The sequence below is a fragment of the Sus scrofa genome, chromosome 12 (genome assembly GCF_054392235.1).
Source record: "Sus scrofa isolate SSC_HxYL_T2T_F1_AM1 chromosome 12, Sscrofa_HxYL_maternal_Yorkshire_Landrace_v2.0, whole genome shotgun sequence".
NCBI lineage: Eukaryota > Metazoa > Chordata > Mammalia > Artiodactyla > Suidae > Sus > Sus scrofa.
In genome coordinates this window covers 6,672,113-6,699,596 of record NC_139394.1, presented here as the reverse complement: position 1 = coordinate 6,699,596, position 27,484 = coordinate 6,672,113, and the positions used below count along the sequence as shown (strand labels likewise).

General features: G+C 53.6%; 3 protein-coding genes across 5 annotated transcripts in view; all 3 read right to left on the bottom strand.

Annotated features, from left to right (window-relative positions):
* LOC102158693 (CMRF35-like molecule 1) overlaps positions 1–27,484 on the bottom strand; it is a 437,861-nt gene that overhangs the window by 281,675 nt on the left and 128,702 nt on the right. The gene's annotated exons all lie outside the window — the stretch shown is intronic.
* Positions 9,738–20,830, bottom strand: CD300LB (CD300 molecule like family member b). Of its 2 annotated transcripts, XM_005668631.4 has the most exons (4): positions 19,988–20,830; positions 14,889–15,218; positions 13,735–13,822; positions 9,738–12,198 (listed from the first exon to the last, which is right to left on the bottom strand). In XM_005668631.4, the coding sequence occupies exons 1-4, from the start codon at positions 20,025–20,027 to the stop codon at positions 12,033–12,035; spliced, it is 624 nt and encodes a 207-aa protein (XP_005668688.1). In that variant the 5' UTR covers positions 20,028–20,830; the 3' UTR covers positions 9,738–12,032. The 2 variants fall into 2 exon arrangements, with proteins under 2 accessions (XP_005668688.1, XP_084839170.1); XM_084983044.1 differs by lacking the exon at positions 13,735–13,822.
* Positions 21,787–25,658, bottom strand: CD300C (CD300c molecule). 2 transcript variants are annotated; one of them, NM_001244303.1, is given in 4 exon segments: positions 21,787–22,097; positions 23,251–23,395; positions 24,316–24,648; positions 25,216–25,658. In NM_001244303.1, coding segments are annotated over 4 exon segments (714 nt in total). In that variant the 5' UTR covers positions 25,277–25,658; the 3' UTR covers positions 21,787–21,922.

The following is a 27,484-nucleotide window of genomic DNA, read 5'->3' as shown; positions in this document are numbered from 1 at the left end:
CTGCCCATAGTGGGGTTAATTCTTTCTGACCTCCCTTTCCTCCTGGCTGGTGAGTTTTAGACTCAGCACAGTGATTTAAGGTGGACATGTGGGGGTGATGCTGAGATACAAAAAAGGAGAAGGTTTGAGGATTTGGAGCCCAGTAGATGGATGGACATTCTGGTCCCCTGGGGGACCATTCTGCTCATAAAGTGGGTGCTCAGGCGCTCTGGTTTTGTCTGGTAGAGCCAATCCCCTCAAGTGCATTTGAGGTTGATGGACTTAGGAGAGGCTGCAGAGGCACTATTAAGAGACCTTCTCATGTGATATCACTTTGGTGAATTTACCCAGGTCTGGTCCTCATGCTTGCCAGTCTAGAACCCAGACTCCAGCCAGATGAAAAGAGATGCTCAGACTCCACGATGACTCAGCTCAAGGGATTTATTTCAGAATATTCCCTTCCAGGCGCCTGCAAGTCTGGATCCATGTCCAGGCATCAGTGCCCCCTCTGGCTTTCTGATCTCAGCTACCCGGGAGGCTGCCTGAATCACGAAACAGGCAGGAAGCAGCTCATCAGCGTGGGCAAGAGTGCTGGTGTCTCCTCCTGCAGCCAGGCTGGCCTCAGATGGCCCACTTTGCCTCTGTCTTTCTTGGTGTTTCATCCCTCACCCAATGTCCTGCTGTCAGCATCAATTGCTGGACATTTGGGTCAATTTCCCCCTTTGGGTTACTGTGAAGAGTGCTGCTGGGAAGATTCATGTACGAATTTTCCCGTGTCACGTACCTTCGATTCTCTCGGGTATACACCTGGGAGTCGGATTGCTTGCTCCTGTGGTCACTCGGTGTCTGACGTTGGTGAACCATTGACATTTTGGATGAGATGACCCTTTGTTGTGAAGAACTGTCCCAGCCATTGTAGAATGTTTAGCAGAATACCTAGCCACTACCTGCTAGATGCCAGTACCACCCCCGGCCCCAAACGCACACCTGTTGTGACAACCAAAGTTGTCTCAGACATGGCCGACATCCCCTGGTCTTGTCCCTGATTGAGAACCTCTGGTTCAGAGGGTTCGTCTGGCTTATGAAAGTGAAGTCAAGGGAGTTCCCGTTGTGGCGCTGTGGTTAACAGATCCAACTAGGAACCATGAGGTTGCGGGTTCGATCCCTGGCCTCACTCAGTGGGTTAAGGATCCAGCGTTGCCGTGAGCTGTGGTGTAGGTCGCAGACACGGCTTGGATCCCTCATTGATCCGATTGGACCCCTAGCCTGGGAACCTCCGTGTGCCGAGGGTGTGGCCCCAAAAAGACAAAAGACAAAAAAAAAAAAAAAAAAAAAAGAAAGTGAAATCAAGTCATGACATGGGTCCCAGGAGTCTGGAAAACCTTCCTTGTGTCTGTCTAAACTCTCTCTCTCCCGTCCCCCAGCCCTGGACCTGCGTTGACATTAACCTGTCTGCACAGGGTCAGGCCCCCACTCCCAAACTCTCGGCCCCCCATTTTCCGTCATTTCCTCGTTCCCCTTTTTAGCATCTATTTATGAACTGTACCAGGTGCTATCCACACCCGGGGGATGGGGAAGGAAGGAGATAACGGAGGTTCCTGCTTCACAGCTTTCCTCTTCCTCATTCTTCGCATCCCCACCAATAACAGACATTTGTGGGTGCCTGCTGAGCAGAGAGCGGGCTTAAGCTGCTCTCAAAACTCAGCGTGAAAACTCTGCTAAAGGCCATGGTGGCTGTGCCCTCACTGTACCCAGGGCAGTAGGAGGGGAGCAGGGAATCAGAGACGGGGGTCACAGTAGTGCAGGGACCACAGTCCACACATCCTGATCGCGCTCCGGTGTGCCTCTGCCTCCATGCTTCAGGACCGGGTGACTGTCCTCATACGGTCAACCCCAAGGCTTTCTCAGGGTGCCTTATGAGCCCCGTCTCATCAAACAATGTGATGTTCATCAAACAATGTGATGTGCAAATCCCAGGAGTTGTTTTTTTTTTTTTTTTTCCTTTTTCTTTTTAGGGCTGCACCCAGGGCAAATGGAAGTTCCCAGGCTAGGGGTTGAATCAGAGCTGCAGCTGCCAGCCTACGCCACAGCCACAGCAACGCGGCATCCGACAACACCCGATCCTTCACCCACTGAGTGAGGCCGGGAATCGAACCCACATCCTCATGGATACTAGTCGGGTCCTTAACCTGCTGAGCCACAACGGGGCCTCCTCCCTGGTGGTTTCTCTTTCATCCACTTTCTTCTCCCACACCCCCCAGCTGTGTCTTACTATCAAGGAGGAAAAGAGGTAGCCGTCACAGAAAACTTCCAGCGTGACATTGAGAGCACAACGCAAACTTGACTGTGAGGGAGTTCCCATCGTGGCGCAGTGGTTAACGAATCTGACTAGGAACCATGAGGTTGCGGGTTCGATCCCTGACCTTGCTCAGTGGGTTTACGATCTGGCATTGCCGTGAGCTGTGGTGTAGGTCGCAAATGTGGCTCAGATTCCGAGTAGCTGTGGCTCTGGCGTAGGCTGGTGGCTACAGCTCCAATTCGACCCCTAGCCTGGCAACCTCCATATGCCACGGGAAGCGGCCCAAGAAATGGCAAAAAGACCAAAAAAAAAAAAAAAAAAAAAAAAAAAAGCTTGACTGTGAGCCTTGTGTTGGTAACAGAATAAGCAGACTGTGTGCCTGAACAGAAATCTTGGAGGGCAAGAGTCTGCCCATCTTTCTGGTTCGATGATCAGGGTGTGATTCGTGTCGAATTTCCTCCCTTCCCATATTTGCTCCGTCAAGACTGATTTAATTGGTGGGTCATCCCATCTTTGGGACAGTGATGTCACATGATGAGTGCTGGGGACACTTATGGTTCCTACAGGAGGGTCTGTGGCACCGAGGTGGGGAGAGGCTGTCCGTTTTCCACTAATCCTGGAATGCAGTCTGTGTTTGGTTTCGCTTTGTTGCTTCCCTAGTGCTGGCTTGTGCGGGTGGCCCACGGCAGGCCCTCCCCATCAAATGAAGACACATCCAGAAGTCCCCCGGTCCCCGCATGAACCTGAGAGTCAGATGGCCCTCTTTCTACATAGATGATCTGTGAGGGACAGGCAGTGAGGTCTCTGTCAGAGGGCAAACAAGATTCTCCCACCATGTACAGGGACCCTCCAGGTGGGTCTCTGGGCCGTGCCTTATAGAATTTCTGCGTCCTGCTCCCAGGCTGGTGCCAGCAATGCCCTTTCTTATTTTAGCCGATGCCACTTTTAAAACCGTGTATAAGCCCCCGAGTCCTTGTTTTTTGTTTGTTTGGTTTTTGGTTTTGTTTTTTCCTTTTAGGACTGAACCCACAGCATATGGAAGTTCCCAGGCTAGGGGTCAAATCAGAGTTGTTACTGCTGGCCACAGCCACAGCCACACAGGATCCAAGCCTCGTCTGTGACCTACACCACAGCTCTCAGCAACACCAGATCCTTAACCTACTGGGTGAGGCCAGGGATCGAACCCGCAACCTCATGGATACCAGTCAGCTTCATTTCCACTGTGCCACAATGAGAATCCCTGAATCCCTGTATTATTTTGAAGTAAGAGGCTTTTCCTTTAGCCTCCCAGGCCTCCCCTCAATCTCCAAAGGCGGACTCAAAGTTAATGATGAAGAAATATTTTACGGCTAAAAACCAGTTAAAAGTCTCCACGATGTTAGGTCCTGCCTTGGCCGCTGCCTTATTACTGATGGTTACTTTCTGGTTAGAGTCCTATCGCACCTGCTATTTTCTTTTCCTTTGAGACCCTCCCAACACCTGCTTCCTTTTGTGAGAAATATTCACTGCCGTGAAAAGGTCAAGGTGCAATAACCCCAAAGGCCACTGGAAGCTGTCACTGGACCACCTGACTCTGGCCTCGATGACTTTAAAATGATGTATGGAGGGAGAAGAACACAGGCCCCTTAATTCTTACCAACAGCCCTGTTTTTTTTCAAGCTAACCCAATAAACCCCCCTTTCTGTCCCCTTTCAAGAGAGGACACGCTTTTGAGGCATTAGCCTTGAAAGTAATAAAGCTGCTCTTTCTCAGAGACTTAATTGGTGCCCATGTCCAGAGGCCAGTTTCAGCTACAACTTGAAGTTCAGAGGGAATGGGGAGCGCTGAGCTAAAAGGCCACTAGCACTTCAGGGCCAGCGTTCCCGTGGTGGCTCAGTGGTTAAGGAACCCAACGAGCATCCCCGAGGATGGAGGTTCGATCCCTGGCCTCGCTCAGTGGGTTAAGGTTCCGGCGTTGCCGTGAGCTGGGGTGTAGGTCGCAGACGCGGCTCAGATCCTGTGTTGTTGTGGCTGTGGTGCAGGCTGGCAGCTGAAGCTCTGATGCAACCCCTAGCCTGGGAACTTCCATGTGCCATGGGTGTGGCCCTAAAAAGAAAAAAAAAAAATAGGGCCAGGGAAAATCACCTGGGTTTTTCCCTGGAGCCTGGAGAGGCAGGATGCTTATGCAAGACTTGAGCTGTGAGAGGCTGGCACCCTCAAGGAGCCTTCGGTTTGGAAAAGGAAGCTGCTCTCACCCCGGAGACAAAGGGAAATTGAGGAAGGAGGGAGGGCTGCGGTTCCCGAGCAGAGACAGGGTCATAGAGCAGGGGGTGTGTCATGTTCACAGAAGCCGAGGCACAGGGGTCCAGGATGACACGAGAAGGGCAGGGAACAGAGGGGCCATCTAGGAAGGCTTCTGAAGCACACGTCTCAGTTCCCAACTTCCACTCCCCCCAGATGGAGCCACCGTCTGGCCTGGGTGTCCTCTTCCTCGCGTGAATGGGCTGCAAGGTGGTCCCAGTGCCCCCCACTATTGATGTAAGGTGGTGGCCGGGCTGAACCAGCCCATGAGATGCTGGGGGGGATCTGGTGCTCGGGGCTCCAGGGACGTTTCTCGGGGAGGGGTCCCATCATCTCAGAAGTCCTGAGCGCTGGGTGTGACCACTGTTTGCACGCACACCTCAGGGGAGGCTCGGCCACAGGAGGAGGCAACGCTGAGACCATGATGCAAAGAAGAGGAAGGAACTTGCATCATCCAGCCCCTGAGCCGTGTGCCAGGCCCTACGTCTTTGTGTTTTGAAGTAAAAGGCCTTTCCTTCCGCCTCCCCTCAGCCTCAAAAGGCAGACTCCTTAATTGCTTTCTTTTACTAATGCTTCCTTTCTAGTTAGAGTTATACATGGGACTTCAAGGCTTCTCCAAGGAAATAAACCTTGAAAAGCCTCCGGCTGAAATAAGAATGACCAGACCCTTGGAGTTCCCATTGTGGCTCAGTGGTTAATGAATCTGACTAGGAACCACAAGGTTGCGGGTTCGATCCCTGCCCTTGCTCAGTGGGTTAAGGAGCCGGCATTACCGTGAGCTGTGGTGTAGGTTGCAGACACAGCTCAGATCCCACGTTGCTGTGGCTCTGGCGTAGGCCGGTGGCTACAGCTCCAATTAGACCCCTAGCCTGGGAACTTCCATATGCCATGGGAGCGGCCCTAGAAAAGGCAAAAAAAAAAAAAAAAAAAAAAAAAAAAGAATGACCAGACCCTTGTCATCCCACCGGTCTCACTACAATTGTTACGCTCCCTGCTCCAAAGGACCTCCCCACCCCAGCAACCTGGCCTACTCCTTCCTGCCCACTCCTTACCCCGCCCCTATTGGGGCAACACATATGCCCCCAACCAACCAGCAAGTGTGTCCAAAGACCCCATCCTTCCCCAACCAATCAGCAGGTCAACAGGTGTATGGCAAGGCCACTCCTCATGCTCCTTTGTCTTTGGGCTATAAAAACAGACACGACTCTGTGCCCAGAGTCGACGCTCCCTAATTATCAGGGTGTGTTAACAGTGCCGCTTGCCTCAATAAACTTGTCTTTTCTACACCTTGGTTTAAATCCGGAAAATTCTTTTTCCACCCACGTGCAGAGAACGCAGCATTCTATTGCACCTAGAGTTTTCTTTTGAAATTGAAACACTTCCTAACACCCCTTCCCTGTAAGCCACCTTCATTCCAGAGAGAAGATCAAGGGATGGTAACTGCGAAGACAACCAAAGCCCAGCACCGGACTCACTTATGCCAGATTTGATGACTCTGAAGTGGTCTCAGGACGAAGATACTGTAGACAGCTTACTCAACAACCCTGTCTTCTGAGCCCAACCCGCAAAACCCCTTGCTGTCCCCTCTCAGGAGCAGGACATAGGTTTGAGGAACTAGCCTGCTGTGTCCTCCTTTGCCTGGCAAAGCAATAAAGCTGTTCTTTCTCTGCCTCAAAACTCTGTCTCGGAGCCTTAGCGGTGTCCAGAGGCTGCCTTTTCAGCTACACCTCAAGGGTATCCCCAAAGGCCAAACCAACGAACCCTAAACCCAAAACGAATAGCCAATGGTTTGGGTGAAGTTCACAGACCATCAAAGAAACCATTATATATATATATATATATATATATATATATATATATATTTTTTTTTTTTTTTTTTTTTTTTTTTTTTGTCTTTTTGCCATTTCTTGGGCCGCTCCCACAACATATGGAGGTTCCCAGGCTAGGGGTCTAATCGGAGCTGTAGCTGCCGGCCTACACCAGAGCCACAGCAACGCGGGATCCGAGCCCTGTCTTTGACCTACACCACAGCTCGTGGCAACATCGGATTGTTAACCCACTGAGCAAGGGCAGGGATCGAACCCGCAACCTCATGGTTCCTAGTCGGATTCGTTAACCACTGCGCCACGACGGGAACTCCCAAAGAAACCGTTTTACAGTGGCGTTCAGTGCATTCAGGATGTTGGACACCCATCACCTCTCTTTTGTTCCGGAGCATCTTCATCATCCCCAAAGGATCCCACCAGCTCCATTAAGGGGGCCTCCCCAGCGCCCCTCCCCCAGCCCCCGGGCAACCACCAATCTTCTTTCCGTCTCTGTCATGGCTATATTGTTGCCTCTTCCAGAGATTCATCTGAGCAGAATCACAGTATTCATTTTCTGGGTTTGGTTTCCATTGCCTAGCACAAAGCTTTTCCTACCCAGGCATGCCCGCAAGCAGACCAGCAGACCAGCAGGGTGTTTCCAGGGTATCTTTTTAACCCCCACCCCACCCCCTCATGTCCCCTAGGGCGCTCAACACCAGTTTGCAGAACAAAGGAATGAGATAATGAATGGAGAGTCCCAATGAGCCAGAAGGGAGATGGGGGTGCCGCCTGAGGGAGAAAAGAGATCCAGGAGGATTTTGATGACCCCATGTGGCTCCTGAGCCATCCCTCCACCGGCTCTGGTGGGATCAGGATGGCACCAGGGCTGTGTGAGGGTCCCAGGCTCAGCTTCCCAGGAGGAAGGCAGCCAATCAGGGCTGATGATGGCGAGGTCTGAATCTGCGCAGACGCTGCACCCACAGCATATGGAGGTGGTTCTCAGGCCACATCTGCAACCTACACCACAGCCACAGCAATGTCGGATCTGCTTCTGTGACCTTCGCCATAGCTTGCGGCAACATCAGAGCCTTAACGGTATTTATCCAAATGAATCGAAAATGTATGTCCATGCAAAAACCGGCACACAAATGTTTACGGCAGTTTATTCCTAATTTCCAAACTCAGAAGCAACCAAGATGGCTTTTAAGGGAGTTCCCATTGTGGCTCAGAGGGTTAAGAACCCAACTAGTATCCATGAGAATGCAGGTTTGATCCCTGGCTTCACTCGGAACCTTCTTCCCTGCTGGAGTCTGTTTTTCCTGCTTGTTTGCTGTCTGGAGCCCGGGTGGGATCTTGATGGTAGGTTGTTGGGGACTAAGTCTGACGACCAAACTCAGGACACCTGTCCTGGCCATGCTGAGCTGTCCCCAGCCAGGGGGTACAGAGACACAAGGGGGCCAGCGGGAGGCTGGGGGTGGGGTGGGTGCTGCTTATAGGTCTGAGGTTCCTAAGTCCAGGAAAGGTTTGATGAAATGTGGCCAGCAGATGAGGAGCTGGCTGGGGACAGTGCACGGCAGCAGCTGGTACCTTTCCAGGGGCGACCAGAGAGTAGTCCTCAGAGGGGGCCCACATTCAAGGCCCCCTCCCCACTAACACTCATAGCACGAGTTTCGGGGTGCCCAGGAGAGTCACCAGGGCTGCATCTAGACCCCCATTCTGGGAGGGGACTTGACTCCCGGCCTCTCGGGGGCAGGAGTCCGCAGGTAAGGATGTAACCACAACCAGCCATGAGGCTCTGGAAAGCCCGAGGCAGGTGAAACAAAACCAGGTGGACCAGCATGCCCTGGAGAGTGAAGCTTTGGAGGATGGGTGGGGAAAGGGCTGGGAGCCTATGCCTCTAGGCTCCTTTATTAAGAAAACACCCCTCAGGACACATCCTGCATCAGGAAGAAAGGACCCCACATCCTGGTTTGAACTGCTGCTTCTCCCGCCCTGAACCTGCTTCTCCCTGCTCTGGGTGAACTTCCTCTGCGGGTTGTGCAGTGGCTCAGAAAGAAAGGTCCAGGCATAGGAACTCCAGGAGAAGGAGCTCTGCACCCTGCGCCCGCCCTCTCCTCCTCTGCCTCTGCACGGCTTGGTTACAGATGATGCACGTGAGGAGCCGTCCGAGTCTCCAGCTGTTTAAAGGCATGAGAGCTTCTGCATCAGGCTCCTGATGGAAACACATGGGCTGGGAAAATGCTATCCCGGCTCCAGCGCTGGTGTTATTTCATGTCTGTCTTTCTCCCAGCCCCCAGAGTGGGCACATTAGGCATGTTTTGCTTGAGAGCTTTCATTGGAACCCAAGGGGGGCAACTCCCAGAAGAGTGTGTGTGTGTGTGTGTGTGTGTGTGTGTGTGTGTGTGTGGTGGGGGTGGTGTTCGGGACAGACAGGGGATGCCCACTCCAGTGGATTTTCTTTGATGACCTTATAAAAGGAACAACTCAACCACAATATCTCCAAAGACCTTGGGGACTTAGGCAAAATCAATGGTAGGAACTGTGGGCAAACACTGGCACCGCGTGGGCAATCGCCAAGGGCCCCTTCCCCATCTGAGCTGGTGGAGCCACTGGGCTCTGGCTTTGCCTCCTACAGATCCCCTGGATCACCAGAATCTGGCTGATCTCTGGGGAAGAATTCCCAAAGCAGGGCTCCAGAGCCTTGGTCCCTAAGGGGGTGATTCAAAGTCTTAGTCTGGCTCCAATTCTGTCCTTTCTGGGCACTGCGGCATTTTCCAGCCAATCACTAACCAGAGCCCTAAGCCACGTATCTGGTGGGAGAGAGTTTCTCATTGGCTGAAGGGCAAAGAGAGGATTATAGCCTCCTAGGCAGGGAAGGGACCCAGCTATCTGGCTAGGAACCAGAAGCTTCCCTTCTTTATCTGCTGATGACGCATCTTCCAGTGGCCTCTTGAGGCTGAGAACCAGGGCCCGCCTGTTAGGACAAAGGGCAGGGTGGACTTGTCCTCCCAGGTGTTCAAAAGGAAACACTCGCCATAGAACCAGGGAGCAGGAAGGTGGTTACCAGGGGCTGGGGAGGGCTGAGAGGGGGTCGGAGAGGTTGGCCAAAGGGCACAAACTTCCAGTTATAATATGAATCCTTCTGGGGATCGAATAGCATGAGGACGTTGGTTAATCATACTGTGCTGTATACTGGAAACCTGCCGAGAGGGCGGATCTTAAGTGTTCTCAGCACACCAAAAAAATGTGAAATAAATGAAGAAGAAACTGTGTAGAGTGAGGAATGTGTTAACTTGACCAGGGGACTCATTCACAATCACATACATTAAATCATTTCATGGCACAGCTTTTAAAAAATCACATTGACACCCTAAATCCGTCTATTTTTTACTGGTTTTTAAAAAAAATTTTGTTGGTTTACCGTGTTGCGCCAATTTCTGCTGTTCAGCAAAGCAATCCAGTCATATATATATATATATATACACACACATTCATTGTCTTATATTATCGTCCATCCTCGTAAGACATTGTTTTCTATCACAAGACATTGGAGAGAGTTCCCTGTGCTGCACAGCAGGACCTCATTGCTTATCCATTCTAAATGTCATCGTTTGCATCTACGACCCCCAAGCTCACGGTTCATCCGACTCCCTCCCCCTTCCTCTTTGGCCGCCACAGGTCTGCTCTCCATGTCCATGAGTCTGTTTCTGCTCTGCAGACTGGTTCATCTGTGCCATATTTTAGATTCAACATGTAAGTGACATCCTATGGTATTTGTCTTTCTCTTTCTGACGTACTTCACCTAGTATGAGAATCTCTAGTTGCATCCATGTTGCTGCAAATGGCATTATGTCATTCTTTTTTATGGCTGAGTAGTATTCCTTTGTACTTAGGTACCCATCTTCTTTATCTGTTCATCTGTCGATGGACATTTAGGCTGTTTCCAGATCTTGGCTGTTGTGAATGGTGCTGCTATGAACACAGGGGTGCACGTACATACACAAATTTCAGTTTGTCAACTGTACCTCAATACAGCTGGAGGAAAAAACAAGAAGTGCTTCTGTGTGTGTTTGCACGTGTGCGCGTGCGGAGGGGGGCATGTCTCAAATTGAATTGTCCCTCCTCCTGTGCAGCGAAGCTCCCTTTGGTACGAAGACCATGACCCACGTGACACTAAGTGACTGAACCCCAGGGCGTCGTCGCTGTGAATGAGGCCCTTCAAAGAGGCAACGTTCCCTCAGACATTTTTAATTATTAAGGTGATTTAAACAATATCATTTAAGAGAGGCAACATGATTTCCCTTAGACTCTTTTTTTGTTGTCTTTTTAGGGCCACAGCGTGGCATATGGAGGTTCCCAGGCTAGGAGTCCTTGGTTTGGAGCCGCCGGCCTACGCCAGAGCCACAGCAACGCCAGATCCAAGCCTCATCTGCAAACGACACCACAGCTCACGGCAATGCCGGATCCTTAACCCGCTGAGCGAGGCCAGGGATTGAACCCGCAACCTCGTGGGGGTTCCTCGGGGTCAGATTTGTTTCCACTGTGCCACGACGGGAACTCCTCCCCAGATATTTTTAACTAAATGTAAACAACATTATTTAAAAGAGACTATACCATTTTCATCAGACAGTTTTTATAACCATCCTCCCCGACTTGAGGTAGTTTCTGAGGCCCAGCAGCCCCACGGGAGACCCCCACAGCCACGCTGAGGGGAGAGGGAAAGGCCGGACTCCCAGGTCACAGCCTCTGGGAACCTCCAGCCTTTGAGAGGTGGCAGGGGCCGGGAGCTTGGGGACTCAGGATGGAGGAGAGGAAGGGGAGAAGGGGAAAAAAAGATGTGGGGGGAGGAAGGAGAAGGAGGGGAGAAGAGATGGAGAAGGGGGGGCGGGAGGATGAAGAATGAGGAGGGGGGAGGGGAGGGGGAGGAGGAGGAGGAGGGAGCAGGAGGGGGACGGGGGGAGGAAGACCAGCACTGGGCCCCCTCTTCAGCCCTGTGTAGGCAGGACAGTGTCCTCTCTGGGAAGAGGGTGAGTCCAAACTTTCATGCCCAGAACCAGGACATGCCACAGAATCACCCTCTTCAGGGTTTGCGTCTGTGTGTGTGTGAGTGTATGTGCACACGAGCGTGTGTGTGCACATGTGTGCGTGTATGGGTCAGAATTCTCACGGGCTCAAGCCATCAAACCCCAACTTGATTAGCTTCAGGAAAAAAGATTGAAAAGCCCATGTATCAGGCGCTCGGACAGAGAGCGTGCAGAGCTGGACGCAGGGATGCAGGGAGCCGGGGACAGGGCAGGCCCCGCCCCTCTCCTTCTCTCGAGTCCCTGTGGCTTCTCTCTGTGCCGTGGTCCCCGGCGCTGCACCTGAATTCTTCCGGCAGTGGGGACAGGACCGTCTGAACTTGGGCTCCGTCCCAGCAGCTCCCAACATGAGCCCTGACCCCGTGAGGTGGAAGGCGGGGCACTTGCTCCCCGGAAAGCGGGAACAAGGGACGACACAGCAGGAGGGGCCAGAGCAATGTCCCTGAGAGGTGTGCAGGGCAGGGCGGGCAGCCCCCAGGGTCCCCAGCCTCAGTCACTGCATCCTGACCACTCAGAGGTGTTTCTTCCAAGGCCGTGCCTCTTCTGGAGGTGGGGTCCAGGGTTGGAAGGCTCTGCTCACCTGCCAGTCTAAAGGGCTGTGACTTTGGTCAGAGGGTCAGAGGATAAGTTTGCAGAGATGGGCTGTCCCCTTGGCTCCTCGGGGTCCCTCTGAGGGTCCTTCAACCAGAGCACGATGCCGACCAAGACCAGCAAGATGGGCACCTTCACAAACACCAGGAGCACGTAGTGGGTCCTGGGGGAGAGGGGAGAGTGGTCAGAGCCCTGAGCCCCTCCAGCTCCGTCACCCCCAGAGCCCTGACATCGTGGCCAGCTCAGCAAAGCCTGTGACCCCACTCTGAAAACTCTCTTGAATGGCCTCCACTCAGTTTTTGTTTTATGGCCAAGCCTGAGGCATGCAGAAGTTCCCAGGCCAGGGATGGAACCCAAACCATAGCAGTGACAATGCTGGGTCCTTAACCCACTGAGCCGCCAGGGAACTCCGTTAGCTTTTTGGTTTTGCTCTGTACTGGGCCAACCTTCTTTTCTTTTTCTTTTTGTTTTTTAAGGCCACATCTGTGGCATATGGAGGTTCCCTGTTTTGGGGTCCAATCAGAGCTGCAACTGCAGGTCTACACCACAGCCACAGCCACAGCAACTCAGGATCTGAGCTGCATCTGTGACCTACACCACAGCTCACCGCAATGCTGGATCCTTAACCCACTGAGCAAGGCCAGGGATCGAACCTGAGTCTTCATGGATACTAGTCTGGTTCATTACTGCTGAGCCATGATCAGAACTCCCTACCTTCTTTTCTTTTTCTTTCTTTCTTTCTTTTTTCTTTACTTTTTACTTTTTTTTTTTACTTTTTAGGGTGGCATATGGAGGCTCCCAGGCTAGGGGTCCAATCAGAGCTGAAGCTACTGGCCTACACCACAGCCACAGCCACAGCAACTTGGGATCTGAGCTGCTTCTGTAAACACTACAGCTCACAGCAACGCTGGATCCTTAACCCACTGAGCAAGGCCAGGGATCGAATCTGCGTCTTCATGGATGCTAATCTGGTTCATTACTGCTGAGCCATGACGGGAACTCCCTGCCTTCTTTTCTTTCTTTCTTTCTTTTCTTTTTTCTTTTGTTTTTTGTTTTTTGTTTGTTTGTTTTTTCGTTTTAGGGCCACACCCATGGCATATGGAGGAGGCTGGGGTCGATTTGAAGCTACAGCTGCTGCCTACCCTACAGCCACAGCAAAGCGGGATCCAAGCCGCGTCTGCGACCTACACCAAAGGTCACGGCAATGCCGGATCCTTAATCCACTGAGGGAGGCCAGGGCTCAAACCTTCAACCTCATGGTTCCTAGTCGGATTCGTTTCCACTGCGCCACAATGGGAACTCCTCACCTTTTCGAACTGCGCCTTTGTCCAAGTGCCTGCCTCTGCCGTCTCACTGCTCCTGCTAACACCAGCTCCCGGCTGCGAAATCACCCTTCCTGAAGCCTTACATCCCGGAGATTGGGTCTCGTCTCCCTTGGCACCCACGGGGTCATCAGTGCTTTTGACATTGACAGTCAAATGGGCAGACGGTCTGCCGATGTCTCCTCCGTAAGGGATGCTTACAGAGCAGAGGTCTGCAGAGCGGTTTTTCAGGCTGGGGCCAGGCCAGCGGGAGGGCTCTGAGTGTCGATTCTGACTGATGGGCCCCGGCATCACGTGACTGCATGCAGTTCCCAGGCTTGGCTGCCCCATAGGAGAGGCCCCAGGTAGGGGCTGGAGGAAGGACCAGAGCTACTCACCTGATGTAGGGTTTGGAGGACTCGTTTGTACGGCTGTTATCCATATTCCTGGAGAACCAGCTTCCTGACTCGGTCTGAATCGTCCCCTCTGAACACAGGCAAAGCCGGCCCCAGGTTATCTTCACAGACCGGGGGTTCGTGCTCCCCTCGCAGTGTCACCCCTGCCCACCAGCCCATGCAGGAGACCCCCTCCCCGCCGCATCCGGAGGCTTTGTCATTTTGGATTCAGTTCCTCGGGCTTTTCCACCTTTCTGCCGTCATCTGTTTCGCCACACACATTTTCCAGGTGTGACGAGAAATAAAAATTAACTCGGAGGAAGCACTGCCGGGCTCAGGAACAGCTAGTTCCAGGAGTTCCCGTTGTGGCTCAGCGGTAATGAACCCGACTAGTATCCAGGAGGGGGCGAGTTCCATCCCTGGCTCTGCTCAGTGGGTTAAGGATCCTGTGGTGCCATGAGCTGCGGTGTAGGTCGCAGATGGGGCTTGGATCTGGCATGGCTGTGGCTGTGGTGTAGGCTGGCAGCTGTAGCTTCCATTCGACCTCTAGCCTGGGAACCTCCATGTGCCCCGGGCATGGACCTAAACAGCAACAACAAAAACCCAACGACAACAACGAAACAGAGAATTCTGGAAATGGGGCATCTGGTTATTGGAGTGGTAAAGAGAGAGGGCTGCTGGAGGGCTGGTGAGTAAGAGGACCCCTCCCAGTGAACGAGTGACCAGGGCCGGTGATGAAGAAAATACGTTTAGGAGACATTGTGAAGGCAGTTTATGGGAGCAGTCTGGTTTCCAGCAAGGGGAGGCCAGAACCACTCAGGGTGGGCCAGGTTCCTGAGGTTCAGTGCTGGGACCCCTTGGGTGACCCCGGATGTTCCCCAGCCTGCGCCCCACCATGAACTGACAGCTTCTGGGCATGACCATCCAAGGCTGACCACTTCCTAGAGCCATGCCCAGGGACGTGCCCGCAGGTGCCCCAGAGAGACCTCAGGGATGTGCCGGGCAGCCGGGCTGGGCTGCTGCTGCCCTTCGGTTTCTCTCACGCCCCTCCTGTCCATCTGTCTGTCCCCTCTGCCCATGGGGAGGAGGGAACAGGCTCCCTCGCTCCTCCAGTCCTGAGCACTAGGGCCTCGCAGTGCAGACGAGACTGTTCTTACCTGGGTCAATGATCACTTGAACTCGGAAGCCCAGGTCCACCCCGGTCCTCTGTATCCCGCACCAGTAAATGTCCATGTCGTTTCGACGGAGCTGCCACATGGTCACTGAGAGCAAGCGGTGTCGCTGGTCGTCCCTGATGGCCACACGGTCCCCCAGCACCTCTTCTTCTGTTCCTTGGGTCTGAATGAGGATCCTGCAGGTGTTCCACCTGGTCCCGCGGCACCACCACTTCCTGTAGGTCTCCCATCCCGGGTCGTACTGACACTGCACGGTCACCGACCCCCACTCGGGGCCTTTCACGGTCTCTGGGCCTTGGATGGAGAAAGAGCCTGGAAAACAGAATCCCACAGTATAGCTCCTGCTGCCCTGAGCCAGGCCAGATGGATGTCTTTCCTGGCCAACCCCCAACCCCCGGTGACAACTTCTCTGTCCCTCATCTCCTCCAGCTCCCTCGGTGACAGGACTCTGGCCTCTCTGGTCCCCATCTCACTGCATCAAGCCGGGCATCTGATTTTTTGACACTTCTGAACCGCCCTCGTGGGAGGGTGGATTCCCCAGTTTGGAGCATTTTCTGATTTCTAGAAATCATGGCTGACTTCGGGCCCAAGGTGACATCACTACACAGAGAGGTGGGAAGAGCTGTCCCCAGTCTGAGCCAGTGCGAGGCACCTCCCGAACACCCAGGCTTCTCCCTCCAGCCTTCATCTTGCCCCCCGTCTTTTTTTCTTTTTGGCTGCACCTGTGGCATGTGGAAGTTCCTCAACCAGGAATCGCTGGATCCTTAACCGCTAGGCCACCAGGGAACTCCATGGCATTTAAGTCTTTCACAACCAAGATCCCAGTTCTCTGTCCAGTGCCACTTCCTGCCACTCCACCCCGTGAACATCCTTCCCCCACCCCCACGCGCCCTCCCAAGCAGCTGTGTCACCAGCCATGTCCTTCCTGCCGCCTCCTCCAACACCCCCCACGCCCTCAATATCTGCTCCCCTCAAGGTTCAGTCTTTGCAGGCTTATTCCCCTCCCCATCCCAAACGGCTCCCTCCCTTTGCTCCACGGCCCTCTACAGAAACCTGAATGCTGCACTGGTATTATTTTATCATCCTTAACCGTCTCTGTCTCCCTGGCTAGCATCCTCTGTTCCAAAGACCAATGATCTTGTGTTTGTTTTTTCTATCTCTTCCCAGCCCCGGGTCTTACACAGTGTCCCATTAGGTACCACTAATGCCTACGATTGTTTTGAAAAGAAGCTGGTTTTTAGGATCTTGGACATAACAGCTTCAAGTTTAGTCTCAGCTAGAATTTCCATGCCAATGGGAGACGAACAGGGAGGCTAATTGCAGAGCTAAGGCAATAGTAAGTACAGGAAACAAATTCAAATGCTCCCCATGGGAGACCGGGCTAATAAATTATAGTCCATCCACAACATGGTTAAAAGAAAAAAGCAAAGGGAGTTCCCCTCGTGCCTCAGTGGTCAACGAACATGACTAGGATCCATGAGGTTGCAGGTTCAATCCCTGGCCTTGCTCAGGGGGTTAAGGATCTGGTGTTGAGCTGTGGTGTAGGCTGGCGGTTCTAGCTCTGATTTGACCCCTGGCCTGGGAACCTCCATATGCCTCAGGTGCGGCCCTAAAAAGCCAAAAAAAAAAAAAAAAAGAAGGAAGAAAAAGAAAGCAGAGTTTCAATATAGATTATATTGCCAGCAATTATAAACAGCAGTATACGGATACTGGTGCTTTGAAATAGACGTTTCCTCAATCCTAGCTTTGGTGATTTAAACTGACGAGCGCTCACAATGTGACTGAGCTTGTTTTAAAAAATATGTGGCTCTGTGGCAGGCTTTGGCCAGTGAACAGAAACCTACTCTGAAACCAGATCCACGTGCTTTGAAATGGTATTCATCCCACTATCATGGAAAATAATTCAATTTTAACTTATTTCTGTTGCCTCATATTTGCCATTCATCTAGTCTCTACAAACCTATTATTTCTAGAGTTTTGTATAACATGATGATGGACAATAAAATCTCCAAGATGGAAAAAAAATATGTGGGAGGTTTTTCTTTTCTTCTTCTTCTTCTTCTTTTTTTTTTTCTTTGCCATTTCTTGGGCCCCTCCCGAGGCATATGGAGGTTCCTAGTCTAGGGGTTCCATCAGAGCTGCAGCCACCAGCCCACACCAGAGCCACAGCCACACGGGATCCGAGCCCTGTCTTCGACCTACATCACAGCGCACAGCAACGCTGGATCCTTAACCCACTGAGCGAGGCCAGGGATCGAACCTGCAACCTCATGGTTCCTAGTTGGATTCTTTAACCACTGCGCCACGATGGGAACTCCATGGGAGGTTTTTCTAAACAGAGATGATGATGGATGGGACCGCATGCCTACGTGTATGTTCAGGAGTTGGTCTGAAGGAAGAGAGAGGTAGAAATGATTGGACAGCAGGGAGCTGGGAGCAGACCTTGGGGCACGGGGATCATGGGGTCTAAAAGCTGTTTGCATTTCAATTTTTTTGTGTTCCTGCTTCTGAGATAGACTTCCTCCTTCAGGCCCATCCTTCAGGAAATGTATGCAAAATCCTTGGGTGAATAGTCTTCTCTCCAAATCGAGATAAGGGTTGATCTCCAGGTCTGGGCTGATGGAAAGTGACCAATGACACTCCAAAGGAGCCAAAGGCAGCCAAGGGGGAGCTGCGAGCAGAGGTGCCCATGGGGGGCTTGGGAGGTGTCCTCATGAGGCTGGGGGTCTCTGCTGGGGTCCCTGCCAGCCCAAGCTGGGAAGAGTAATTTCTGAGCTACAGGTATGGGCTGGTCATTCTTTTTTTTTTTTTTTTTTGGCCACGTCCATGGCTTGCAGAAGCTCCCTGCTTCGGGGACCGGACCTGCGCCCCAGTAGTGACAACGCCAGATCCTTAACTCACTAAGCCACCAGGGAACTCCACCCTGGCCATTCTTGCAACACTTTCCAGGTTGGCAAAAGGGGATGAGGGTCTCCTCTTTCACTCTCGGCGTGGTTGGGGGTCAGGTAACCAAGCAGGCGGACGAGAGAATGTTCCAGAAGCGGGGTCATTCTGCCTTCACCCCATCCACCTTCTCTCCCGCCTTTCACAGAAGTCACCCCAGAGTGTCTGATGGTGTCTAGAGGTGAAAACTTGCTAGGGTGGCTTTTTTCCCCGCCTGGACTGACGTCACTCGCCTCCCGCGTCCATTCAGAGCCAGAGGAGCAGGGTTCTCCGTCCCTTCTCGGCAGACCCCACCCTCCCCCAGGTGCGATCAGCCGCAGGGGGGCTCAGCCTTCAAATGGGGGAGAAGTGTGTTAGTGTGGGTGTGCATGGGAGGGAGACTCTGCGTGTGTGTGAGTGTGCGTGTCGCTGTGCAAGTGTGTGTACCATTTTGTGTCACCCTGAGTGAATATACCCACTTGTGTCTGCGTGTATATATGAATGTGTATGTACAAGGGGTGAGCCTGTAGATGGGGAGGGGGTGTGACTGCTTGGGGGGGGTGTGCGGTCCACCCCACGGTGCCAGCGTGCTGTGTGCCTGTGCATAAGAGTGTGTGAGCCCAGCACAGTCCACCTAGGCGAGCTGGACGGTGAGACTAAGCAGGTGGCTCGGGGTGGGTGGGGGGTGTGTCTGAACTCAGATGCAAAGCTGCAGCCCGGGGGGAGCTACAGACCTTCTGAATTACTGTCCTTGGGGAATCTGGGCCCCTTGGAGTCCCGCCTCAGGAATGGGGCCGTCACAGAAAAGCCACCGCCCTTGCAGCTGGTCCACAACTGTCCTCACAAGGCTTCTTCAGGCATCAGTACAACCAAGCATGGTGGCGACACCTCGGGGGTGGCCCACAGCCCTCATCTACCTGCATCACCTGTAGAGAGTTCTATTCTGCCTTAGGGCTGGGAGGGGCTCCGCGAAATCCACTCACTCCCGAAACCCAGGTCCTAGAACAAGGAGGGACAGGGCTCGGCTCTCCTAACTCCTTGGCCCCACGCTCTTTCCTGCAGCCCTTCTGATACCTAGTCTGCTTGTGTCTGCTTGTGTCAGATGGTCAGTCCGCAGGCCTGGCGAGAGGACTCTGTGACCCACACAAGCTTCCACGCTCTGTGACCCCCTGTGCAAGCTTCCACGCCCTCATCTAATGTCCTCTAAGTGTGGGCAGTTGATTTCCACAGAAAAGAAGCCATCACCCATCTGGGTTCCTGAGCAATTTCCTCTGCAAAGTCTCAGCCCCCAGGCACAGGGTCCCGGGCCCTTCATAATCCCCTCCCACTGCCCACCAATCACCCCAAGGCTTTTGCAAACTGGGAGCTCCCTCTGATGAGTCTACCATCCTTTCTCGAGCTTTCCATCCGGGGCCAGTTCCCTCTCCTGTGACTGCTTTTCCCTCTTCTCTGCTGGAAGGGCTGATCCCTTTCTCCCAGGCTCATCTGAGGAACGGCCTCCTTGAGTCTTTCTATAGCTCTGGAGCCAGACCTGCTTGGAACACCAAGCGTACCTCCATCCAGGCCTTAGGGAGTCCTGCCTGTGTCCATGTCTCACCCACCAAGGCCACTGGGCTCCTTTTGGGGTTTTGTTTGGCCATGGCATGTGGAATTTCCAGGGCCAGGGATCAAACCTGTGCTACCTCCTTAACCACTAGGCCACCAGGGAACTCCTCCGCTCCCCCCCCTTTTTTTTTTTTGCTTTTTAGGGCCACCCTTGTGGCAAATGGAAATTTCCAGGCTAGGGCTTGAATCTGAGCTGCAGCTGCCAGCCTACACCTCTGCCACTGCAACGCCAGATCTGAGCTGCATCTTTGAACTACACTGCAGCTCGTGGCAACACCAGATCCTTGACCCACTGAACGAGGCCAGGGGTCAAACCTGCATCCTTAAGGAAACTAGTCTGGTTCTTAACCTGCTGATCCACAAGGGGAACTCCCTCGGCTCCTCTTTTTAATGGTCAATCCTATTTCAGGCACCCGGTGGGCCTCTGCTGAATGAATTAACAAAATCACTTCACGTTTCCTTGGGCATGAGACCTCTCCTGGGCCCTGGACAGACCCTCTCTACGGCCACCCCGCCCCTAAAGCACCAGGTCCCCGAGGCCCCAGCACACTCACCTGGGAGGCTGAGAAGGAGCAGAGCCGGGGGCAGCCACATAGTCCCTCCAACCTACGCCTGCAAAGCACACTCGGCTCCCAGTGGACTCTGGAAGTTCTGCCCGGGCACAGGCTTGCACCCTCTGCTTGTCCAGATTACCTTTGAATTTCTTAATCATTCGCTTCCTTTTATGGAGAGAGTATTTCCTGCTTTTAATTATTCAGCAAAAGCAGAGTCCTTTCATGGCAGGGCTGGTCACAGGGCATGAAAGCCCTCACAACATAGGAAAGAGGAAGTGAGAGGGCTTTGCCGGGTGAGCGGGGGTGGGAGATTTATCTGCAGAAGGGTCAGAGGCATCTGGTCTATGAGGCCTTGGAGTTTAGGAGTTCCCATTGTGGCTCAGAGGGTTAAGGACCAGACGTTGTCTCTGAGATGCAGGTTCGATCCCTGGCTCCCCCCCCCACCCCCTGGTAGGTGAAGGATCCTGCGTGGCCACAAGCTGCCATGTAGGTCGCAGATGGGTCTCGGATCTGGTGTTGCTGTGGCTGTGGCTTAGACCAACAGCTCAGCTCTGATTCGACCCCCAGCTGGGGGATCTCAATGGGCCACAGGTGTGGCTGTAAAAAGAAAACCAAAAAAAAAAAAAAAGCCAAGGGTACAACGGTCCAGTCCGGGTGTCAACTCCAGAGGTGGTTCTCCAGGACAACAAAGGGTCTCAGCAGCAGGGAACGCCCCCCTTCAGGTGTCAGGTGAATGCATTTGGTGCACCTGGAGATGCATCTGTTCAGATGTTTATAGCCAAGTGCATAAAAGTACAGACTGTGAGTCTTATATCTTGCAACAGCTTACACTGGAAAAAAAATCTGAAAAAGAATATACAAGTAAATCGCTTTGCTGTACATTTGAAACTAACACAACATTGTAAGTTAAATAATAAATTCTTTTTTTTTTTTTTTTTTGTCTTTTAAGGCCCACACCCGAGGCACATGGAGATTCCCAGGCTAGGGGTCCAACAGGAGCTGAAGCCGCTGGCCTTCGCCACAGCCACAGCAATGCCAGGTCCAAGCTGCATCTGCAACTTACACCACAGCTCAGGGCAACCCCGGATCCTTCTTAACCCACTGAGCGAGGCCAGGGACCGAACCCGCAAACTCATGGTTCCTAGTCGGATTCGTTAACTACTGCGCCACAACGGGAATTCCCTTTCTCTTATTCTTTAGAGGACAAATCATGCGGTGCGAAGGGCGTGCCTATCTGCACAGGTCCTGCGTGCCTAGACCAACGCATTATGTCCTCATTCAGCCGACCACATGAATGACTTATGCCTTTAGGTCTTTGTTCTGAAGCTTAAGTCATTTGCCAGCACTGCGACTGTTTTTCAGGCAGGAAGATGGGGTAAAGAAAAACAGGACAAGACGGAGTTTTCAGCATAGAAGCAAAGAGGCAAGGAAAATATTGTAGAAACATGTCTCCCGACAGGTTTAGGATCTGGCGTGGCTGTGAGCTGTGGTGTAGGTCATAGAGGCGGCTCGGATCCCACGTTGCCGTGGCTGTGGTGTAGGCCGGCAGCTGTAGCTCCGATTGGACCCCTAGCCTGGGAACCTCCACTTGCCGCAGGTGTGGTCCTAAAAAGGAATATATATATATATATATACACATCTCCTGAAAATACCTATGAGCACATATGGCAAAACCATGAAGAAGAAAAGACGATGATAAATGCAAAATTGAGAGTTAGAGAAGGAGCTTAGGACTTCAAGCATTTAAATGATGTTTACTCCTTAAGGCGCAAGGTACATACTCAACTGTTGAAGGGTACTCCTGGTTTAAAGAGTAGGCATTTATTAGGCATATTCTTTTCTTTTTGTGATACTGTGCAAGAAAAAATTTCCAAAACCTTTTCAGAGTATTCTGAGGGAAACACAGACCGCGACCCTGAATTTTTCGGTCCGCGTTCACTTCCATCCAGCAGAGGGCGCTGTGTTCCCGGGCACGGGATCCATGGCCACGGACCTGCTCTCAGAGCTCCTCAGAGGCCTGTGGACCCAGAGGACCGCCCCGAGCATGCCCAGGAACAAGGGCACCTCCAGGAAGACCAGGAGCAGCAGGCGGATGCTGGGATGCTTGGATCTGTGGGGGACAAGATGACAGTGAGCGGCGACCTCAGGAGGAGCTTGGTACCCTCCACTTTGCCCCCAACCCCTGTGCCCAGGTCCCAAGGCCAGGACAGTCCACAGCAAGATCAACTCTGTTCGGGGCAGCCGCACCCTCAGGACCTCTGCCCCCCTCTCCCTGCTTCATCGCCCTGGAGGATGAGGACCCTGGACACAAGGAAGGTCATGGCCAGTGGACTGATGCGAGGCAGACCCAGGGATCCAGGCCCTGACCCCAGAGGAGGATTTCTTCGTGAGCCTCCACGTTTGGGGGTTACCCTTTGTGGGGTACAGTCATCAATAATGGGGTCATTTGTTTTACATTTGCTCTCCTGGAGACAGCATTTCCCACGGGGAAAGAGACTCTTTGCTCTACTCATGGGGACAAACTGGTCCCCGCCTGGTGCCTCCAAAAGTCAAGGCAGCCCTTCAAAGTCCACCTGAGTTGATGGAATAAATGAATGACACCCCCCCACACACCCAGAGTTCTCTCCCTCCTCAGAGGCCTGGGTTCTTTAAGAAGATGACACTTCTGACCAGGGCCTGGGGGAGACAGGGGACGGGGTGCAGGGGCCCCCACAGCCCAGAGCGCTGCCTCCTGCCCTGCCAGGCTGGGATCCTGGAGGCTCCTTTGGTGGGGTGTTTGCAGTCACTCTTCCCTCCGCCTGGACCCCAGTTTCTGTAGGTGCCTGAATGGCTGGCTCCCCAAATGCCACAGCCAGCCCTCCCTGATTATTGGGTATTAAAGAGCAGCTCCAATCACAATATTTCTCCATAGTGTTTATCACAGAATGCCAGATTTATACCCTGACTGTGTGTTCATTTGTTCATGGTGTGAATTTTCCTTTAGATCACATCTTTTTTTTTTTTTTTTTTTTTTTTTTTTTTGTCTTTTTAGGATCGCACCTGGGGCATATGGAGGTTCCCAGGCTACGGGTTGAAATGGAGCTCTAACAACTTTTGTCAGAGCGAGAACCTGTCCAGTGGCTATCAGCTGAAGAAGGATCTTCAGAGTTAGGTGCGGAATTGAGTGAAGGACTTGGAGGTGGGAGACACGAAGCCCTCTACCCTGATCCCTCACCCGGAAGACAAATCCCCCAGGTGCCAAGTCCTGGGATGCGGGCCCTTACCGAGGGTGTTGTCCGGGGTCCTGGGATGCAGGGCCCTTTCCAAGGTTGTTGGCCATGGTCTCCCGCTCAGACACGAAGCTCCAGGTGGTTGCTGGCAGGGTCGTGGGAGGCCCTGGCATGCTTGGGGGCCTGCTGGTGCCGAGGGCTGAGGGAGGAGCATATGTCAGGCCCTGTGCCTTTCCCTGGGGTCCCCACTCTCCATCACTGGTATGGCTCTGACTCATGCGGTCAAGGTCACTCAGGCCATCTGGACAGATGTGCTCTGTCCAGCAGCCACACTCAGGCCTGACCGCACCCTGGACCCCCCTCTCCGGCCCCTCTCCAAGGGCACCTGGCCAGGTGGGCGTTTCAGGTGCAGAGTCGAGAGAAAGAGGAAAAGGTAGGGCCCACCTTGGGGGTGGGGGGCAGGGCGATGTCCCCCAGAGGGACATGGGAAGCCCCACTCTGGGGTGGGGGGCTCTTTCTGTGCTTTCCTTGAGGTTTCGTGAAGCCTCCAGAAACACAAGAGGTCCTTTTAGAAAAGTCTGGGGTCATTGGTGCCCTGAGGGCCAGCACAGAGCAGGGCGTCTCCTGGGAGCTGGCAGCTGGGGCTGCGGTGCAGAGGCCCAGTGCAGGGCTGGGCTCTGGAGGAGGCCCCGCCAGGCTGCAGGGTGAGGCCCATCTCCTGTCCCCAGGGCCCCGGGCTCATGTCAGCCTGAGTGTCATGGGGCCTTGGGAGGAGCCCAGCAAACCCTGTGGTAGACACCTGCTGGGTAGGTCAGACCTGGCCCAGGTCCAGAAAGAGACACCAGGTCCCCTTCAGAGTGGAGGTCCCCTCGTGAGGACAGCAAGGGACATAGATCCCAGAGGCAGGACACTGCAGCCTGCACAGTGCCAGGGTGCGGGTGCAGGACAGGCCCCACTGGGAGAAGGAGATGTGTGTGCAGACGCGCCCTCAGACACGCCCCATGGCCCCGGCCACTGGCCACCCCTCCCCACCAGCTCGGCCCAGTCTTTCTGTGCCACTTCTTTCCTGAGAGTTGGGGGGACCTGGTGCTGATGCGAGGGGAGGGGTGCGGGGCTCACCTGGGGACACAACCACCTCCACCTCATGGGTGGGGTCAACTGAAAATTGTGCAGTGATCCCGCAACAGTACGTCCCTGCATCCTCCTCTGTGAGCCTCTCCAAGGTCACTGTGAAGGTGAGGTTGGCAGGATCGTCCCTGATGGACACGCGGCCTCTCCTCACTTCTCTCGCTGACTCCGTGGTCTCCACAGTGTGCTTCCACGAGAGGAAGCATGGGGATTTTTCCCAGTATTTCTTATCGTCGATGTATTCCTCCTCGTACCGACACTGCACGCTCAGGGATCCCCCCTTGATGCCCATCACGGTCGAGGGGCCACTCAGGGACAAACAGTCTGGAAGACACAGCGAGTCCAGCTCCTCACCAGGTGGGTCTGGGTCGGGGGAGCCCTGGGGCTGAGGGTCCCTCAAGGGTCCTTGGGGTCTGAGGAGGCCAAGGCTACAGGCAGGCCTTTCCTCAGCTCCAGGGGAGGATGGTGGGGGGGAACAGCTCCCCCTCACAGAGGAGAGGGTGTCCGTGGAGTCAGGAAGGGCCCAGGATGGGGACACTCTGTGTGTGTGTGTGTGTGTGTGTGTGTGTGTGTGTGTGTGTGTGTGTGTGTGTGTGTGTGGTGCCCCAAGATGGCATCTCTGACTGTGACAATTGGGGTGGGACCATCATAGGTGCCCCCTGCAGCTGCTCTGTCCAGCACAGTGAACAAGACTCACCTGCTTTGTGCCCTGAATCCTCGTGGGCCCTGCTGAGGCAGGTGCTGGCTCCTTCTGGGAGCTTCTCAGCCTCCCCTCCCTGCCCCCACCACTGCCCCCTCTCCCTCTCCCACCTCCCCTCCCTCCCTCCCTCCCTCCTCCCCACTGCCACCCCCTGCCCCATCCGCTCTCCCAGAAAGGGCTGAGCCCCTCACCTGGGACCCGGAGAAGCAGCAGAGCTGAAGGCAGCCACACGGCCCCCGCCCTCGGGGTCATCTCTCCAGCACGGATGTCCCCTGCAGCAGTGCCAGACCCTGGAAGGGGACAAGGTCGAGCCTCCTCAGAGGATTCACCCCAAGTCCTCACTTCTGCTTTTCTGGGGCTCTGTGCGTCCTTGTCCAGCCCGAGTCAGGTCGGATGAGCAGGCAGGAAGGTGGCCAGGGCCCGGGAAGCTTCGGGAGAGAAGCAGCTCGGTGGGGCCAGGTCCTGGGACCTGGAGCCCTGGGCTTCTCTCAATCCAGTGAATGGACACGACCAAGGTCACCGTGTTGGGGAGGAGCCGTCCCCTCCCCAGAGCCCATGGCAGCTGCTCTCTTTCTCCCAGGGGCCCCCGCACAGCAGGGCCAAGCTGGGTTCCTTTCCCTGGCCCCGCCCTCTGTGATACGTCACTTCCTTAGGGTCAGGATGCACAATCCCCAGAGTAGGTGCCACCCTCATCCTTCCTCTCTGGCCTTGGTGGTGACCCCAGAGGGTCTGTGTCCCCTCAGACTGCAGCTCCAGGCACCCACGAGAGCTCTGCCCCTGTGGGACCCCCAGCTCTTCTTCTGGTCACACAAGTTGGCACCATGACCTCAGATGCCTCCACAAGTCCCATCTGGGTTCTGGGTATGCATCCCATAGGCTTTGATTTCCCGGATGCCCCAGACTAGAAGCACAGCAGCTCCACCCGGCCTCTGCTTATGTCACTTTTGACTCTTCCTTCTTCTTCTTCTTCTTTTATTTTTTATTTTTGGCTTTCTAGGGCCACACCCGAGGCACATGGAAGTTCCCAGGCGAGGGGTCAAATCGGAGCTATAGCCAACGGCCTACACCACAGCCACAGCAACGCCGGATCTGAGCCAAATTGGCGACCCACACCACAGCTCACGGCAATGCCAGATCCTTAACCCACTGAGCAAGGCCAGGGATCAAACCTGCAACGTCATGGTTCCTAGTTGGATTCATTTCTACTGCACCACGACGGGAACTCCCCAAAACATGCAATTATTCTTCTGAAAGTTTGCTTGATTTTTTGGGTGGGAGGGATTTTTCATTTATAAATCAAAGAGTACATCAGAGTTCCCTGGTGGCTTAGGGGAGGTTAAGGAGCCGACTTGTCACTGCTGTGGCTCAGGTTCGATCCCTGGCCCCGGAACTTCCACATGGAGAAGACACTCCCCCCAAAATAAGAGTACATATATTCCTCTCTTCCTCCCAGCTACCCTTCTCACAGAGCAGAGAATAAACACACTGACAGAAGCATCTTATAAGCGATGGTTATCAGGATCTGAGCCCAGATTTCTCTGGCACAACTGTCCACATGTCTTTCCACCAGACAGTGATTTGAAGGGCAGAGAGGGGCCCACAGCCAGCCAAAGGGAGAAGCACAATCTTTGGAGTAGAAATAGAATTAGGGGTTTGTCGGGCAGCTGGTGGCCATGGTGACCTAGACTGAGAAACTTGATGGGAACCACAGTTTCCCACGTCAGCTCCACTCACTGTGACCTGTCCCTTCTCTCTCACTTCCCCAGAGCATCTTCCTTTCCAGAACACACTTCTTGCGGGAGTTCCCTGGTGACCTAGTGGGTTAAGGACCCAGTGTCATCACTGCTGTGGCTCAGGGTACTGCTGTGGCGAGGGTTCGATCCCTGGCCTGGGAATTTCCGCATGCCGGGGGATGTGACCCCCAAAAAAAATTTTTTTTTTTTGGTCTTTTTAGGGCTGCATCTGCAGCATATGGAGCTTCCCAGACTAGGGGTTGAATTGGAGCTGTAGCAAGGCCAGGAATCAAACCTGCATCCTCATGGATACTAGTCAGGCTCATTAACCCATGAGCCACTAAAATTATTGACCTAAAAACAGTTTCTGCCAGGTCCTGGCTGTGCTGAGAGGTTGGAAGATCCAAAAGACAGACAGTGCGATGACAACAATAATTTAGGAAATGTACTCGGCTTTGGGTGTGAGTTCCTGCTGTAATCGTTACTTGATGTGTTAACCTGCCTGGTCATGGGACACCCAGAGTAAACATTATTTCTGGGAATTCCTGTCATGGCTCAGTGGTTAACAAATCCGACTAGGAACCATGAGGTTGCGGGTTCAATCCCTGGCCTTGCTCGGTGGGTTAAGTATCTGGCGTTGTGGTGAGCTGTGGTATAGGCCACAGACGTGACTCGAATTCTGCATTGCTGTGGCTGTGGCCTAGACCGGCAGCTGTAGCTCCGAATC

Bases quoted from the DNA above. Each gene is read 5' to 3' on its own strand.
- CD300C (XM_084982704.1), bottom strand. From the start codon at position 25,276: ATGACCCCGAGGGCGGGGGCCGTGTGGCTGCCTTCAGCTCTGCTGCTT. The intron at 24,649-25,215 runs GTGAGGGGCTCA...TGTGTCTTCCAG, and splicing joins GCTGCTTCTCCGGGTCCCAG to ACTGTTTGTCCCTGAGTGGC. The intron at 22,098-24,315 runs GTGAGCCCCGCA...TGTCCCCCACAG, and splicing joins GGAGGTGGTTGTGTCCCCAG to ATCCAAGCATCCCAGCATCC.
- CD300LB (XM_005668631.4), bottom strand. From the start codon at position 20,027: ATGTGGCTGCCCCCGGCTCTGCTCCTTCTCAGCCTCCCAG. The intron at 13,823-14,888 runs GTAAGAACAGTC...GCCTGTGTTCAG, and splicing joins TCAAGTGATCATTGACCCAG to AGGGGACGATTCAGACCGAG. The intron at 12,199-13,734 runs GTGAGTAGCTCT...CCTCTCCCCCAG, and splicing joins TCCTCCAAACCCTACATCAG to GACCCACTACGTGCTCCTGG.